Source organism: Physeter macrocephalus, chromosome 14 (genome assembly GCF_002837175.3).
Source record: "Physeter macrocephalus isolate SW-GA chromosome 14, ASM283717v5, whole genome shotgun sequence".
Lineage (NCBI taxonomy): Eukaryota > Metazoa > Chordata > Mammalia > Artiodactyla > Physeteridae > Physeter > Physeter macrocephalus.
In genome coordinates this window covers 80,909,836-80,927,356 of record NC_041227.1, presented here as the reverse complement: position 1 = coordinate 80,927,356, position 17,521 = coordinate 80,909,836, and the positions used below count along the sequence as shown (strand labels likewise).

The 17,521-nt window shown below is 59.5% G+C and overlaps 1 protein-coding gene across 6 annotated transcripts in view; it reads left to right on the top strand.

Moving 5' to 3' along the window:
* Positions 1–1,698: 1,698 nt before the first annotated feature.
* COX19 (cytochrome c oxidase assembly factor COX19) overlaps positions 1,699–17,521 on the top strand; it is a 62,625-nt gene continuing 46,802 nt past the window's right edge. For 2 of the 6 annotated variants that reach the window (XR_003683221.2, XR_003683220.2), the window contains exons 1-3: positions 1,699–1,828; positions 2,488–2,599; positions 5,591–5,738. Coding sequence is in view for 1 of the 6 variants with exons in the window: in XM_007114843.4 (XP_007114905.1) it covers positions 1,747–1,828; positions 2,488–2,599; positions 5,591–5,675 (279 nt within the window). In the remaining 5 variants the exon portion in view is untranslated. Of the gene's footprint in view, positions 1,829–2,487; positions 2,600–5,590; positions 6,185–8,858; positions 9,215–11,643; positions 12,449–13,691; positions 13,914–14,060; positions 14,371–16,625; positions 17,439–17,521 lie in introns of those variants that run through there. The other 4 variants (XR_003683217.2, XR_003683219.2, XR_003683218.2 and 1 more) reach the window with 4 other exon arrangements.

The window sequence follows — 17,521 nt, the reverse complement described above, 5'->3', positions numbered from 1 at the left end:
TGCTTCACTGGTCCCTCAGGGCCACCAGACGGAGAGGTACGGGCAGCCCTGGTGGGGACGGGCTGTCCCTTTTACTGCTAAGTGGTGCAATCTAGTCAAGTGGAAAAGTGCTACTTGCTGGCTAATAAAAGCTTCCATTGTTCACCAGCCCTGGAAACATATTAATGAATAACCCAGTGTGCGGCCCCTGGCCCCAGCGGTGTGAACGGTTGTTCATACGGCAGGAACAGGTACAATCTTCCTTTTGTAGTTTTAAGTGGGCCCAGAGCCCCAGGTCGACCAAGGCCCAGACAACGGGATGGGCTCTCCCTGCAGACCCCTGCTGTCGGCCCACAAACGTTTGGTGGAGCTCTGTGCTGGCTCAGGACAAACAGAGAATCCAGCCTCAGGCACAGAGATCTGGTGGTGTGCACCACGGGCAGGGGGTGGCCTTCAAGTGGGTGGAGGCAAGCGGATGCCTTCTGGAGGAGGGGGCACCCAAGTCAGCCCTGGAAGGGGGCAGGCCTGTGGGGGAGGGGCTGCTGGGACTGGCTGGCAAGCTCCTGACATTACAAGGGGCAGGGCCTGGGGGGAAGAAAGCTTGTCCAGAGGGGCCAGTGGTGACTCTGTGATGCTAAGGCCCCTCTGTGCTTACGTCCGGGGCCTGGCACACGGCGGGTGCCGGTGACTGTTAAGCGGGTGGGGATTGAAGCTCAGGGCAGAATCACAGACAACAGGGTGTGCTGGGCGGGCAGCCGCCCACTTTCCCCATCACCCAGATGAAAACCAGAGGCTCTGCCCAGGGTGCAGGGCTGGGAGGAGCTCTGCTGGGGAGAGCTGGGGTCCCCACTGAGCCCTTTCCTTGTTGTTACTGTTGCCATAACAACAATAATAAATGACCACCAGGGGCTTTCCTGTTTATGATGCATTTTTACTCTTTTATATGTTGAATTGTGTCCCCAAATTCATATGTTGAAGTCCTAGCTCCCCCTACCTTAGAATGTGACGTTTTCGGGAATAGGGTCCTTGCTGATGTAATTAGTTAAGGTGAGGTCATCGGGGTGGGCCCTAATCCAATACAAGTGCGTCCTCATAAAAGGAGGAGATTTGGACACTGACACACAGGGAGAGGCCACATGATGAGGCAGAGATAGGGTGATGCGTCCACAAGCCAGCAACCCACCAGCAGGGATGGGAGAGGCCAGGAGTGGACGCTCCAATCTCAGACGACTGGCCCCCAGAACTGTGAGAGAATTTCTGTTGTTCTAAGCCACCCAGAGTGTGCACTTTGTTATGGCAGCCGCAGGAAGCTAACGCTCCTTCCTTCTCACCAGGCAAGTGCCAGGATTAGGCCCTGGTGCCTAGTGGGGAGAAGCCCCTGCAGACCCTTGGGGATACAGAGACCCACAGGCACAGCCTGCAGGACCGTGCAAGTCTGCTGTGTGTCCTTGGGCAAGTTGCTGAACCTCCCTGAACTTCCATTTCCTCATCGTGAGGAGCTGACGGCGGGACCCTCTGTCGCTGGGTTGCCCTTAGGGACATAGGGTCCCGCAAAGCAATTGGCGGAGGGTCCGGGCCTTTTAGAGCCCGGGGGTGGGGCCCTGGTGGTGAGGGCGGGCCCTATAGGGCGAGGGGCGGGGCCAAACGACCGGGTGGGGCCGCTCGCCGCTCGACGCGATCAGCGCTCCCGCGGGGGCCTGCTCGGCGCTCGGCCGGCCGTCCTGCGTACGGCGCGCGTAGCTCTTGGAGACTCCGGGCGCCGCCATCATGTCGACGGCCATGAACTTCGGGTCCAAGAGCTTCCAGCCGCGGCCCCCGGACAAGGGCAGCTTCCCGCTGGATCACTTCGGTGAGCGGGGGCGGTCGGGGCTCTCCGGCCGGACCGGCGCAGCCCTGGGCCGGCTTGTTGGAGCCGCGCGGCCGGGGCGGCCCTGGCGTCTGCTCGCGGTGCGGCGGGGCCGCTGAGGCTGGGTTCGGCCCGCCCGGGTCCGGTCCCGGCTCAGGGCCTCCCGCCGCGGCCCGAGGGTGGGAGCCGGACGGGGCTGGGCCCTGGGAACCGGGGAGGGGACGCGGAGTCCCGGCCTCCAGTCTGGGGCCGACGTTGCGTCGACAAGGTCCTCCGCGGGTGTGAGGCCCGCGGGGTTAAACGGGTGTCTTGCGCGAGAGCGAAGAACGCTCCTGATTGCCACAAACTACGTGGAAACCAAGGCTTCGGAGATAGGTTTATGGATGGATTTTTTTGTGTGCCAGCATTTTACTGAGAAATATTAGACACGCGGCAGCGTCGGGAGAATCCTGCGTGAGCTCCCCGGCGCCGCCGCCTGGATGCCCTCCTTCTCCTGTACTTGCTTTCCTACTCGGTACATTTGCTTTTTCCAGTCTGTTTCCAGCGTTTTTCGGGAGGAAACCAGTTTTCAAAGGGGGAGGAGGGGGGCTGCCAGTAAGGCTGCCCGGCGGGCCTATCATGTTTTCACTTTAAAAAGGAAACACTTTTCTGTTTCGTTACAGGTGAATGTAAAAGCTTTAAAGAGAAATTCATGAAGTGTCTCCGGGACAATAATTTTGAAAATGCTTTGTGCAGAAATGAGTCAAAAGAGTATTTAGAGTGCAGGATGGAGAGGCAAGTACATGCCAACGGTTACTTACGACTTCTCCCCCCTCCCGCCTCTCTGGCTACAATGTTTATTCCAAGGGGTCATTAACTGTGGGCCTCACGCAAGCCTCAGCTGAGCTTGTGTTTCGGAGCTGTAGGGCTGCTTGCCCGTGAAGTTGAGGCTTTTCAGAGATTCACTTGTACTACAAGTTGTACAGCAATCATGGGGACCTTTGCTCCAGTGATAGCATTGGACATGATTGCCTTCCTCCGAGTATTTTCTTTACAAATTTGGGTGCTACTGACATGTCATTCAGCTTTCAGAATCGCACATCATAAAAATGCTGACTGAGTCAAAAGGTTTGAAGATTTCTGGGTACGCAGCTTATTCCTTTAAATATTTTTCTTGGAGCATAAAAGTACGTGCTCTGTTGTTTTGTTCCACGTCGGCTCAGAGCTGTTCGCAGCGTGACAGGCGAGACAGTGGGCCCTGTAAGGAACGATGAACGACGAGTGATTCTTCCTGTCTTAATCAGAATTTACTGGACCTCACCTTTAAAGAAAACCAGAACGCTCTTAACTGATCTGTTGAGATTTTCCTTAAAACAAGTACTACTGTAAACCTTTCTGGGGAAAGCGTGTAGCGTATAATTACACCCTTGGGTGGGAACTTTTATTTCTGCCTTTTGAGCCCTTCATTAGTTCACTAAGGAGTCGAGTCATCAGAGGCCTTGTCTGAAGACAGTTTGACATAAATCTGAGCCCCATTTTCATTTTCCCGTAACAAACTGAGACATTCCCTCCCAGGCAAGATCTGCTGTGCTGCTCAGGCCCCGGCGTGTTGAGGGCTGTCAGGGATGCTGGGGCCTTTGAGGGGGACGGGCCCTCAGGTGGGTGGCTTCCCGGGTCGCGCAGGCTCGCGGGGCTGGCGTCTGACGACGGGCTGGCCCGAAGCCAGCTCTGCCGGCCCCGAGTAGCGCATCGGTCGGATCTGCACGTTCCAGTCACTCTCTTTCAAATTGACGCATCTTCAAAACCCCTGAACTCCGTGAGTTTCTTCTTGGTATGGCCACGCCTCCGAGACCGAGTTTGGAGCTGGTCTCCGCCCTGTGTGAGGGTGTGAGCAGGGCGCCCCCCTCGCCTCCCCGCTCGGGTCACCGTCCCTGGGCCAGCACGGGGCCCAGCAGCCTCCCGCGTGAGGTTGCTCGGAGGGAGGGTTTGGCCGGTTGGGTCCCAGAGCAGCTCCTGCTGCCTGACCAGGGCTTCCAGGCAGGGCCAGCAGAAGGGCCCTCTTTTCCCCATTTGCCCCTGGGAGGGAGCTGCCCGCGCCTCCATGTGGCGGCCCCTCACCCAGCGCAGCTTTTGGGCACCAGGCGGACACACCCACCTCCCTGGGCCGCTGAGGACGTGGGGAGACAGGGACACGGCCGGCCGCTCTGGGCTCCCACGATTCAAATGGCTTCACTGGTTGGTCAGGCGACGTTTGGATGGATGTACAGGGATGTGTGTGTTTCTGACTTGGTCAGTTATTTTGACTGGAGACTTTCAGTTTGTTTTCAATGAAAATCCTCAGACATACAGAAGCAGAGGATCGTCTGGATCTCCATAACCATCACCCAGGTTCAGGGTCAAGATTTTTCTCATTTTGCCCTTATCCATCACCCTTTTTAAAAGCCTCTTTTCTCCTCCTCTTTTTTCCTTTCTGCTGACATTCCAGACCTTATTTTGCCCCTACCTACATCACGTGTGTCGTTTTAAAAACCAGACCGCAGTAGAGTTTGCAAGTCGCCTCACGAGGACTCGGGCCGTGTCAGCCTGAAGTGGACGTGTCTGCGACTTAGGTGGGGACACGTTTTCTCACGGCAGCAACTGTTAAAATTGGGGTTGCACTGTTGGCAGAGACCCAGCAAACACACGTGTGATCCACGACCTCAGGTCCGGTTCCCGCCTGAGGCCGGGCCTCCTGACCGGGTGCCAGAGGGTAGAGCAGACGGTCCTGGGAAAGCCCTGTGCCCGACCCAGCGTGCGGCCAGTGAGCACTGGGTACTGTCATCAGGTGCAGGCAGGTTCCCCCGGAGGCGCCGTCTCCTGGCCGTTTCCAGCTCCCAGCGCCGCCGTGTCCGAGGCCCGAGGCCCGTGTCTCCACCCTCACGTCCCACAGGCTGCATCTGTCCCATCCTCTCTCCTCTCTACATTTTTTCTCCCTGACCAGAGCCAGCAAAGGTTCTCTAATTTTAAGGATTCATGGGATTAGGTTGGGTCCACCTGGATAATCCACGGTGGTCTCATCTCCAGATTGGCTGATTGACAACGTGATTTTCATCTTCAGCCTTAATTCCCCTCCCGTGTAAGGTCACGCTCGCAAGCTCTAGGGATTAGGGTGTCATTTGGGAGTCGTGGTCCTGCCGACCACAGTGAAGTCTGAGCAGTCAGTTTTAAGAACTGTCGGCCAGTTGTACTCTTGGCAAAGATGTGGGGAGGTTTATCATTATTTGCCTATTTTGGGTTTAAGGAGTGTCCTGTGCATCCCATCACTGTACAATTGGTTTAACCTGCTGCCGGGTTAGATTGTGCCACCTGGCGTCTGCGATTCTGGGGACATCGTCTTCAGGACTGTTGCTGGGCCGCTGGGTTTCGTGCGCAAGGCAGTCGGGGGCAGGTAGAGGGGGCGGGGGTGGAGGGACCGCACCCCAGAGCCGCCAGGCTCTCCTTCACCCCTGCGCCTCGACCCACTCTGCCTCTGGTCTCCTGCCGTCTGTCTAGGCGGCCGGCCCCGCAAGTTCCGGGGCCACGTGACGAGGGAGGTGTGGCCGGGGGCACGGCGGGCTCCTCTGTCCCGGCCTCGGCTGCTTCCTGCCCCTCGGGGGTGCAGGTCTAAGGGCGCCGCTCGGGGTCTGTCCCCAGGACGGAGTGGCTGGGGCCGAGACGGTGCTGGGTGCCCGGGGCCTACCTCAGCCCCACGTGGGCAGTGCTCGTCCTTCTGCTGGCCACCCTGACAGCTCTCACTTTTCCTTTCAGGCAACTGATGGCACGAGAACCCCTGGAAAAACTGGGATTTGGAGATTTGATAGATGGAAAGTCAGAGACAGAAACGGAACCGTGATGGGAAGAAGCCCGCAGGGCTGTGCGGGCTTGTCCGACGACCTGCCACCCCAGCAGCTTGCTTGTAGGTACCGTGGTCAGGAAGGGGCTTTGGTGACGCCCGCGAGGTGCCGCTTGAAATCAGGACAGACACCCCTCCCTGACGGATGCGCCCCGTGGCTGGGAAATGGCTCGTCTTCTGAAGCTCCCAAAAGGATTCTGGAAAACCCTTGTCCCTTTTAGATCCCATTTTCCCCCAGGAGTGTTAGGTTTTATCTTTAAGCTCAGGTGTGCGATGGGGCTCCCGGGGAGGTGAGGTGCCGGATGACGTCCGCCTAGTGAGCGGACACCGCAGGTTCCTGTGAGATGCTGGATTCACATCACGGGTTCTGCGTGTCTTTTCGGTGCAAAAGTGATAAATGTTCACGAATTGTGGTCTGCTATGTAGACAGATTGTCAGGAAAACGTTTCCTAGCAAATGCTTTTTTCTCTTTGTACTCATATGTGCCTTTTCTTTCTTTTTTTTTTTTTTTTAACAAAATTAGGGTAAGCTTGGAAGTGGGAAGCAGTCTGGCTTTTGACTTATCTGACTCCTTGATTTTTTTTTGGTGATGGGAAGCCAGGTGTGTACGGTGTTGTCACGTGGCTCCTGGGAGTTCAGGGCAGCTTTATGGGCTGCTTTCTTTCTTTTTGAAGTAGGACTTAGGTTTAAATTTTTTAAATATCAGCTTTGAGATATAATTCACATACCATCTAATTCACCCATTTAAAGTATACAATTCAGTGATTTTTTAGTGTATTCACAGAACAGTGCAACCATCACCACGATCAATTTTAGAACATTTTCATCACAACAAGAAAACTCACAGCAAGAAATCTCACACCTGTTAGCGGTCATGCCCCCTTTTTTCCCACCACCCACATTGGCCCTGACAGCTACTACTTTCTGTCTCTGTGGATTTGCCTTCTCTGAATGTTTTATATAACTGGAATCATACAACAGGTGGTCTTTTGTGGCTGACTTCTTTCACTTAACATAATTCTTTCTTTTTTTTTTTTTTTAACAAAAATAGAGGGTAAGCTTGGAAGTGGGAAGCAGTCTGGCTTTTGACTTATCTGACTCCTTGATTTTTTTTTGGTGATGCACAAACACCACGTATCTTTCTAGTCCAGGGGCATTTTGTGATTTGGATCAGACGATATTTGTTAAACTAGATGGTTTAGTTTTAAGAACTCATTTGCTGTAACTGAGAAACAGAATGTCCCCCCTGTCGATCGATGTGCGCCGTGGCCTCCAGTGCTTTTACTCCGAGGAAGCCCCCAGGACCGCAGCCAGCCCTGCTTCCCGGCCACACGTGGTCGGGGCAGCGCGTTCCCGCTGAGAGCTGCCCAGGGTGCTGTCAGGACAGACCTCCTGGGGGTGCAGACCCTGCAGTGGCGTTTCTGGGGCGCCTTGTCGCGTGGGCTCAGAACCACAGCGGAGCCCCCGGACCTGCCCCGTGGGCTGCCTTCCCTGGTTCCCCAGTCAGCTGACTTTTGTCCCAGTGTGGCCAGTGCTGGGAGGATCCAAGCGTGTCCCCGCTGGTGGGGACAGCTGGCCCTGATCCCCGCCGCCTTCTGCCTGGCGACCCAGGCCGGGCTCCGGGAAACCCTCGTGGTCTGCTCCTTGGCCGTGTCCAGTTCTCTGTGTTGACGTCCCTCTGCCTCGGTCCTACGGTGGTGGCCATACTCGGTCAGGCCCTCCCTGACGGTCCCTCTCAGGCTGGTCCCATCTCCACGGGGCTCCCCAGCACCGCTGGCCATGTTGGTGGTCCAGCACCAAGCGCTTCATCTGCGGTTTGTCACTGTTCAGCATCGGCTCTCTGTCTGTGCTTCTAATTGTGCTGCAGGGTGTTTCCATATTTTTAGCTAGTTTATGAAAAGCTGTGGTTTCTATCAGCAAAGTGAGCCACGAAAATATTTTGTGTTTGCCAGCAGTGCAGCGTCGCACACGCACAAGGTTATTTATCTCAGCGTTGTCTGCAATTGGGGAAAGCATTTAGAGACGGGGCCCTGGGCGGCCGCAGGAAGGACCGGGGGAGAGAGAACGGAGCGCCCCGCGCTGCCCCAGGGGTGGCGCACCGTGAGTGGGCTCCGAGAGGGAACGCAGGGCCCAGAGAACGTCGTGGTGAGCGAGAGAAGGAACCAGCGCGACACCCGCGTGCTTGAGCAAGAAGAAACTCCGGAAGGCAAACTGGAAACCAGTGAGGATGGTTGCTGACAGGTGTGGGGGTGGGGGGCAGCTCTCTGAGTGCTTCTGACTCGGAGCCACGTTCTTGTTTTACGTGCTCAAAAGATAAACCGGGACGTGGGGGGGCCACCGTGGGACAGCGGCAGTGACCCCGAGCCCAGCCGTGTCGCAAACGCTGATTCTGCCCACGGCAGAGGGGCCGGCGGGACGGGACTTGCCCAGGTAGCTTGGGAAAATAGTGTTTTGACTAAATCTAGAGACAAAAAGACAAGGTTTGTACCCTGGCTAGTATGTTTGTTCTTCACGTGGACAATGGTTCTGAGGCTGTGAATTTTAAGGTGGAAAAAGCTGGAGCTGTGTTGTGGGTGATGAGAGCCGGGGGTGTGGGGTCCTGGTTCTCGGACATCTGCAGGGGCAGCGGGTAGAGAAGCAGACGTGTAAGTGTGTATGTGCACGCGCGCGAGTGTTCGTACGGACGTCTCCTCGCTCTGGGCACCAAGGGACCAGGGGCAGTGACCCCTGCCTGGCAGCACGGATCTGAGCCTCTCTCCAGCAGGAGGACCCAGGGGCAGGAAAGCCCAGATGAGCCTGGACCCTCTCGTGTCAGAAAGTAAGGAATTGCCGGAGCCACGATAGGCTTGTCAAGAGGACATGCGATGGAGCTCCCAGCGGCCTTATCGGGGACCAGTGGGACAGCAGAAGGAAGGACTGTCGTGGGCTTTGGCCGCAGAATCGGTTCCTACCCAGGAGCCCCCGTTGATGGAAATAATGAATGGGGTAAACGTATCGGTGCAGGAAGAGACAGCCCCTCCTCCGGATCCCAACCCACATGGAAGGAAGGGGCGTTGGTGGTCCTGAGGTGGGTGGGCAGCGCGATGTGGAACAGGTTTGCCTGGTCTGGAGGGCGCCCCGCGAGGCACTTGGCAACCAGCCGAGGCTTCTCAGCGTGGTTGCCTGACTGCCCGGTCCCCACAGCTCCTGCCCCGACCGATGCCCTGAGAGGGCGACATTGCTTCCGCCGTTGTCTTGCCAGGAGTGCCTCACCGCAGTCTGATGAGCTCACACAGACACACCTGACGTGAGGGACGGGCTGCGGAGTGAAGAACAGCGTTCCCCAAAGGGCCGCGTCCTGGAGAGCAGGTGGAGGGGCTGCCCCGGGCCAAGGGTCCAGGGAGGCTGGGGCCACCAGGGAGCCCGAGGGCCCACGGGACAGTCACAGCCCTTCTTGGCCTGTGCTCGGGAGAAGCAGGCAGACAGAACTGTGGCCTGTTTCTGCAACTTTCTGGAAGCCTGAAATTATTTCAGCATCGTTTAAATAAATGTTTTGTGCTAAGCTCTTTGTAGTTGAACTTTCTATATACGTGATTGGTAAATACTCATTATGAAACACATTCGTGAATCTCAGATAGAATGCAGACGTAGTGGTTTCTGCGTCAGGAGGGGACGGTCAGGCTCTTGACAAAGGGCAGCAGCTTCCCGCACTGCCTGCTGTCTCCTGGGTCTCAGTTGCTAAAAAGGCCAGGCTTAGGGGTCCAGGCGTCCTGTCTGGTCCTGCCAAAGCTCCTGTGAGATATTTTTAGTTGCCCATCATTTGTCATGTAAAGAACGCCTTTTATTTCTCGTATATACTCGTCACGATGAGCCAGTGACATTACTAGAAGACAATTTCCAGAATGTTTTCCAAGTGTCCTCCTCAGGCAGGAGGTAAGCGGGAGCAATCAGGTCAGACCTGGGCCCACAGCTGCCTTCCCGGCAGGTGAGGCCAGCGGAGCCCCTTGACCTGGCGCTCGCTCCAGCCCCTGGGGCGGAAGCTCGGGGCGCAGGGCCAGGCCACCCTCCGTCCACAGCCTCGCGCAGGCCTCCACTCTACTGGCTGGGCCCCAGGTCCTTTTAGTGACTCTGTGAAAACCTCCAGCAGCACACAGCGTGGCTGGAATATGTTTACTGTTTAGGAAGGCAGTGTTTTTATTGCTAAAAAAAAGGCAAGTCAGGTTTCTTCCCCACTAACAGGTCAGCACAGACTTGGTGGCTTAAACAACACATTTATGCCCCAGCCGGAGGCCACAAGTCCAAAGGCTCCCGTGAGCCGCTTCCTGCCGGGGGTTCTGGGGAGGGTCCGTCTCCTCCTCTTCCAGCTCCTAGAGGCGCCGCGCTCCATGGCCCGTGGCCCGTGCCCCACCTGAGCCAGTGGCTTCTCTCCTCCCCGACTCAGCCTCCTCCCCACACCTCTCTCTGGCCCTGGCCTTCCCACCTCCCTCCTGTTAGGGCCCTCGTGATGACGTTGCCCCCCGTTCCCCGGCATAATCCCGCCTTCCTTCTCAAGACCCTTAACCACACCTGCACAGTCCCCTTCGCCATGTGGGGCTGCAGAGTCTCGGTTCCGGGACCAGGACGTGTGTACTTCAGGCCGGTCCTCAGCCGGCAGCACCACCTGCCGGCGGTTTGGGAGGACGCTGGAGCACGGCACGGGTCCCTGAGCGGCGGGGTGGCGGGTGACTTGCTCGGGCTCCAGGACAGCTGAGCGCTTGTCCTAATGATCCGCAGCGACCCAGTTGTGGGTCGAATTTTCTCAGGGCTGAGTTTAAATCCCTATTTTTTTCGGAATCTTTGGCCCCGGCTTTGCTGCTGCTTGTTGCTGGCAGACGATGGAGAATGGGTATGTACTTAATAACCGGGATCAGAAAGTCACTGCCAGCGTGGCGTGTGGGACGGGGTCCCCCTTCTTGTCGGGTGTCTGGACGCCCCCCGAGTCTCTGCAGGTGTGAGCGGGTTTGGAACCCTGAACAGCAGATGTTCAGGACGCCTGCCAGTCCAGGTGGTTTCCTGGTATTTTTCTTACTTTTTATTTTAGAAACTTTATTTTCCGTCAACCTATTTCCATTTCAAGAGTTTGTGGAAGAACAGCTTAAGAGCACTCGGTGGTGGCTCCTACCCACTCAGTGGCAGGCTGAGCGCTCCAGCCTTCAGCGGGAACTGCTGGGCAGGCCCAGAGGGCGCCAGGGCGCCTGCACGCCTTCCGAGCAGTCCGCCACCTCCGGCCGAGCAGCAGGGAGCTTTCCTTACGGCTGTATTTTATAACATGCACGTATCATTTTTATAGAAACAATAAAATTGTTAGTTTAAAAAAGCTCATTGTGTTTAGTTGTAGTTTATATTCTCTACAAGTTGCGTGCCTGTGGTTGTAACTTGCTGCGGCCTATGAGCAGAGACTGCTGGTTTGTGTGTCGGGTGCCGTGTGGCCTTGCTGGTTGAGGGCAGGCTTGCCGCCACCAGGGTGTGGACCCTGCTGGCTCTTAAGGGAGGGGCCGCGTTGGTTCCCCATGGGAAGTGGGGGCTCCGGCAGTGACCCTGGGGCGGGGGACAAGCTGGCCCCCACGAGCATGTCTTCCCGGCCGCCGTGCCGCTTCCCCAGCCTTTACTGGGGAAGAAAGGGCTCCTGTCTCTGGTGTCTGTCATTCTACCTGCCTGGTGCTTGAGGTCCGTCTTTTAGTGAAATTAGGTATTTATGGACTAGAAAATAGGGGTTTTATTGTTGCAGGAGGCATGAGGAACTATTTGTTAACCCGTGGAGCAAGTGACCTTGTCGTAACACTGTGAATAAAGTCTCTTCCGGAGGGATGGAATCAAGTCTCAGCTGTGCTTGTGGAGGGGCGGGTCCCTCACCCCGGGAACAGGGCCGAGGGGGCTCTTGCAGAGCCCCGGGGGGAAGCGGGGGTCGGGGACACTCGGAGCAGCGGGCTTTCCGCCATGTTCCCTGCAGGGCCCGGCAATAAACCCACGACTTCCAGCACCTTCCGGGAGCCTCCATCTGCACGATTCTGCCGGCTGCCCTCGCGTGGGATTTACAGAGCTGCGCGCCACGGCAGATGAGGACGCGGCTTCTGGGGGCCCAGCGGCGTCTCTGATGGCCGCCTTCTGAGTGTGAAGGGAAGCAGATCTCTTGGGCTCTGGGGACAGAGCGAGGCCCCGTGATGGACGCTGGGGGCTGCAGACTGTGTTGGGGGGACAGGCAGTCCCGGACGGGGAGGGTCTCCGGCACCTCGGCGCTGGGGGGACAGAGCTTTCTGAGGGTGCTGAGCCGCGTTACCACGTCGGGGCGGGGGTGGGGGCAGTTAGGGTTGGTTAGGCCAGGGGTGGGCCGGCCTTGCCATCGAAGGACAGAAGCCTGGGGGGCCTTCCCCTTCCGGCGACTGGGGTCCTGGTGCCTCGGGGACAGAATGCGGTGGCGTGGCGGCCCCTGCTGGACGGTGGCGGCACTGCAGCGCCTGAGACTCACCTGTGGGAGGGCTGTCCCCTGGGGCCCCCGAGGGGACAGTGTTATGTGCAGTGGCCTCCACACTCCGGGCCCTAAAGATTGGACCAGGGCTGTGCACCCCTGAGGCCCCAGGTCCTGCTGACACGACGGCCCGGCTGGGGGCTGGGGGGCCCCAGCTGAGGCTCATCAACTCCCCTGCCCCCCGGCGCCTGCGCCAGCACCCTGCTCAGCACGGGCTCAGTGCCAGCGGCAGGGGGCTCGCCGTCCACACCCGCGGGCTGTGTGCCAGAGGGCGGCGGAGCCCCGTCCGGAGGAGACCGCCCTGGGGCAGAGGGGGCCGGAGGAGGGCTCGCGCCAGGCCTCCCTTCCCGGCCTTGCTCTGAACAGAGGCCTGGGCGTGATGACTGTGGGGCGGGCTTTCCGGAGACCCCGGCGCCCTCGCTGGTGGCAGCGCCCCAGACTCGGCTTCTGACCCCAGCGTTTGATGGTTAGCACCCTCACGGCCCTGGCATGGGCTGCGGTCAGCCGGGGGTTCTCACCAGGTGGCTGAGGCTCCCCGAGGCCGTTCCCGTTCCCGCGTGCCCAGCACCTGAGCAGAGGGGACTCAGGCAGAGTGGCGGCTCAGGAGAGCGAGACAGAGAGCTAGAGGGAGAGACGCAGAGAGAGAAGGAGAGACACACAGAGAGGGAGAGACAGCGCGCCAGGCGGAAGGTGCATCCTTTCACGGCAGCCTCGGAAGCGACGTCCTCCCCGGGTTGGAGTGCTCGTGGCTCCCGCCCCAGGTGGGGGGCAGCAGGTGGCTCCCAGCTCTCAGTGGGAGGGGGAGGCACGCCAGTGACGTTGCTGGAGACCCTGGGGGAGGGGAGATGGGTGGGTGATGGATGGACGGGGTGGGGCACAGACAGAGGGCCCCTCTCTGGGAAATCCAAGCCCCCTCACGCCCCGCCCCATCCCCCTGTCCGAGGCCTGTCCTGACAGGTTGGGTCAGAGCCCGGGCCCGGCTCTGTTCGGAGTCTGCAGAGCCTGGTGAGCTGTGAGATGCTTCCACAGGGGCTGCGGGCTTCCCTGCCGCCTCCCTCTGGGGGTGGGGGGTCCCTCGTGCTCAGTCCTCAGACAGGCCTGTGGTCTGATCCTGGAGACAAGCCTCAGGAGGCAGGTGACCCAGGGGCTCCCCACCACTAAGGGCTGCTGAGGGGCGGGATGAAGGACCCCTCTGTTCAGGGGACCCGGTGGGCTCAGCACAGGGGCTGGGACTGTCACGTGGAAATACTCTTCAGATCCGAGGACTCGCCTGAGTAGCAACGCACACGGCTGTTTCGTGACCGGGTTCTCTCACCGAGCGTCACGTGTTCAGGGTTCATCCAGGTTCTAGCCGTGTCAGCGCTTCCTTCCTGTCCGTGGCCGAGTCCTGTACCACTGCAGGGAGGGACCAGGTCGTGTGTGTCCATTCATCTGCTGACGGACACGGGCTGTTCCCCTTGGCCCCTGTGAGTGACGCTGCACGTGCGTGTTTCTGAGTGAACGTGTGCTTTCTGTCTTGCGCGGGTACCTAGGAGGGGAACTGCTGGGTCGCGTGGTGAGCGTGTTTAAGCCTCGGCACCGGTGAGTCTCTGTGGCTGAACTGCAGCGTCCCAGCGCGCGCGCGGCCGTGCCGCGTCTCCCTGACTACGCGTGGTGCGGAGCATCGTCACGTGCACGCTGGCCATCTGTGCGCCTGCCTTGGAGAGAGCTCTGTTCAGGTCCTCTTCCCGCTGACTTGTAAGAGTTCCTTATAAGTGAGTTTTAAAATTTCATTTATTTTATTTTTGGCTGCGGACAGGGGGATGGGGCGGGGCGTGAGGGGGCTTGGCTTTCCCAGAGAGGGGCCCTCTGTCTGTGCCCCACCCCGTCCATCCATGACCCACCCATCTCCCCTCCCCCAGGGTCTTCCGCAACGTCACTGGCGTTCCTCCCCCTCCCACTGAGAGCTGGGAGCCACCTGCTGCCCCCCACCTGGGGCGGGAGCCACGAGCACTCCAACCCGGGGAGGACGTCGCTTCCGAGGCTGCCGTGAAAGGATGCACCTTCCGCCTGGCGCGCTGTCTCTCCCTCTCTGTGTGTCTCTCCTTCTCTCTCTGCGTCTCTCCCTCTAGCTCTCTGTCTCGCTCTCCTGAGCCGCCACTCTGCCTGAGTCCCCTCTGCTCAGGCGCTGGGCACGCGGGAACGGCCTCGGGGAGCCTCAGCCACCACCTGGTGAGAACCCCCGGCTGACCGCAGCCCATGCCAGGGCCGTGAGGGTGCTAACCATCAAACGCTGGGGTCAGAAGCCGAGTCTGGGGCGCTGCCACCAGCGAGGGCGCCGGGGTCTCCGGAAAGCCCGCCCCACAGGCTGCGTTGGTTGCACGCCGCACGCTGGCTTTCTCTAGTTGCGGCGGGCAGGGGCGACTCTTCGTTGCAGTACGCTGGGTGGGTGATGGATGGACGGGGTGGGGCACAGACAGAGGGCCCCTCTCTGGGAAATCCAAGCCCCCTCACGCCCCGCCCCATCCCCCTGTCCGAGGCCTGTCCTGACAGGTTGGGTCAGAGCCCGGGCCCGGCTCTGTTCGGAGTCTGCAGAGCCTGGTGAGCTGTGAGATGCTTCCACAGGGGCTGCGGGCTTCCCTGCCGCCTCCCTCTGGGGGTGGGGGGTCCCTCGTGCTCAGTCCTCAGACAGGCCTGTGGTCTGATCCTGGAGACAAGCCTCAGGAGGCAGGTGACCCAGGGGCTCCCCACCACTAAGGGCTGCTGAGGGGCGGGATGAAGGACCCCTCTGTTCAGGGGACCCGGTGGGCTCAGCACAGGGGCTGGGACTGTCACGTGGAAATACTCTTCAGATCCGAGGACTCGCCTGAGTAGCAACGCACACGGCTGTTTCGTGACCGGGTTCTCTCACCGAGCGTCACGTGTTCAGGGTTCATCCAGGTTCTAGCCGTGTCAGCGCTTACTTCCTGTCCGTGGCCGAGTCCTGTACCACTGCAGGGAGGGACCAGGTCGTGTGTGTCCATTCATCTGCTGACGGACACGGGCTGTTCCCCTTGGCCCCTGTGAGTGACGCTGCACGTGCGTGTTTCTGAGTGAACGTGTGCTTTCTGTCTTGCGCGGGTACCTAGGAGGGGAACTGCTGGGTCGCGTGGTGAGCGTGTTTAAGCCTCGGCACCGGTGAGTCTCTGTGGCTGAACTGCAGCGTCCCAGCGCGCGCGCGGCCGTGCCGCGTCTCCCTGACTACGCGTGGTGCGGAGCATCGTCACGTGCACGCTGGCCATCTGTGCGCCTGCCTTGGAGAGAGCTCTGTTCAGGTCCTCTTCCCGCTGACTTGTAAGAGTTCCTTATAAGTGAGTTTTAAAATTTCATTTATTTTATTTTTGGCTGCGGACAGGGGGATGGGGCGGGGCGTGAGGGGGCTTGGCTTTCCCAGAGAGGGGCCCTCTGCGCGGGCTCTAGAGCGCAGGCTCAGTAGTTGTGGCTCGCGGGCTCTAGAGCGCAGGCTCAGTAGTTGTGGCTCGCGGGCTCTAGAGCGCAGGCTCAGTAGTTGTGGCTCGCGGGCTCTAGAGCGCAGGCTCAGTAGTTGTGGCTCGCGGGCTCTAGAGCGCAGGCTCAGTAGTTGTGGCTCGCGGGCTCTAGAGCGCAGGCTCAGTAGTTGTGGCTCGCGGGCTCTAGAGCGCAGGCTCAGTAGTTGTGGCTCGCGGGCTCTAGAGCGCAGGCTCAGTAGTTGTGGCTCGCGGGCTCTAGAGCGCAGGCTCAGTAGTTGTGGCTCGCGGGCTCTAGAGCGCAGGCTCAGTAGTTGTGGCTCGCGGGCTCTAGAGCGCAGGCTCAGTAGTTGTGGCTCGCGGGCTCTAGAGCGCAGGCTCAGTAGTTGTGGCTCGCGGGCTCTAGAGCGCAGGCTCAGTAGTTGTGGCTCGCGGGCTCTAGAGCGCAGGCTCAGTAGTTGTGGCTCGCGGGCTCTAGAGCGCAGGCTCAGTAGTTGTGGCTCGCGGGCTCTAGAGCGCAGGCTCAGTAGTTGTGGCTCGCGGGCTCTAGAGCGCAGGCTCAGTAGTTGTGGCTCGCGGGCTCTAGAGCGCAGGCTCAGTAGTTGTGGCTCGCGGGCTCTAGAGCGCAGGCTCAGTAGTTGTGGCTCGCGGGCTCTAGAGCGCAGGCTCAGTAGTTGTGGCTCGCGGGCTCTAGAGCGCAGGCTCAGTAGTTGTGGCTCGCGGGCTCTAGAGCGCAGGCTCAGTAGTTGTGGCTCGCGGGCTCTAGAGCGCAGGCTCAGTAGTTGTGGCTCGCGGGCTCTAGAGCGCAGGCTCAGTAGTTGTGGCTCGCGGGCTCTAGAGCGCAGGCTCAGTAGTTGTGGCGCATGGGCTTAGTTGCCCCACGGCATGTGGGATCTTCCCGGACCAGGGCTCGCACTGGCGGGCGGGTTCTTAACCACTGTGCCAGCAGGGGAGCCCCTATAAGTGAGTTCTGAGTTGCGCTGATTTGCCTGTGAACTGCAGACCCACGGCTGGATGTTGCTGCTGCCGCGGGCTCCCCGGATGCATCTGGGACCTTTCCCCGCAGCTCCCGCCCCTGCCGCAGCCAGGCCGCCCGTGCTCACTGCCTTTGGGAAGCCACGTCCTGGCAGCCTCACTCCAAGCCCGAGAGATGCGCCACCCTCCTCCTCCTGCCAGATGCTGGTTCTCTTAGGGACACCAAGCAAAAAATATTTTTAAATGTCCCCAAACCCACTAACAACCTATAGCGCCCTGCCCCCACAGACACCCCACCCCCATGTCACCTCTGGGGGCAACCCTGAGACCCCGCCTTCCCAGGGGTCTCCAGGGCCAGTGCCGCTCTCAGATGGAGAAACCGTCCTGGTCCCAGGGGCCTGTCCCTGCTGCCCCCTGGCTTTGGGGTGGGGAGGGGCCTCCATATCTGTTTCTGTTAAGCACACACAAAGCTCCTGCGTGGCCCTGCTGTACCAAGGGTCACCTTTCCTTTGGGTTTTTCTGTGTTTTTCTTGGTGAAAAAAAAAAAAGATCCTTTTTGTTGGGGGTGGGGCCGGAGGCTGAGGGCAGAGGCTCAGGAGTTGCACTGGGTGAGGGCTTTAAAACAGGAACTGTCCCGAGCCACACCAGGAAGCTGGTCCTCGTGGCCAGGCGCGTCCCTGTCGCTCGTTTTAGCCACCATCTTCGTGCCATCTCCACCCTTCTGGGAGGTGCTTGCTTCCTCAGCCCCCGTGAGTCTGGCCCCCAGTGGAGGGCTGACCCCCAATCCCCAGCTACCCCGCTCCTGGGAAGACCCACAGGGGTCCCCTCCGGGGTCTGGCTCAGCAGGCCCGGGGCGGAGGGTGGCGCAGGTGGGGTGGGGGGGGGGTGCCGCCGCAGCCCTGCCCGAGGCCCTGGGGGGGTTC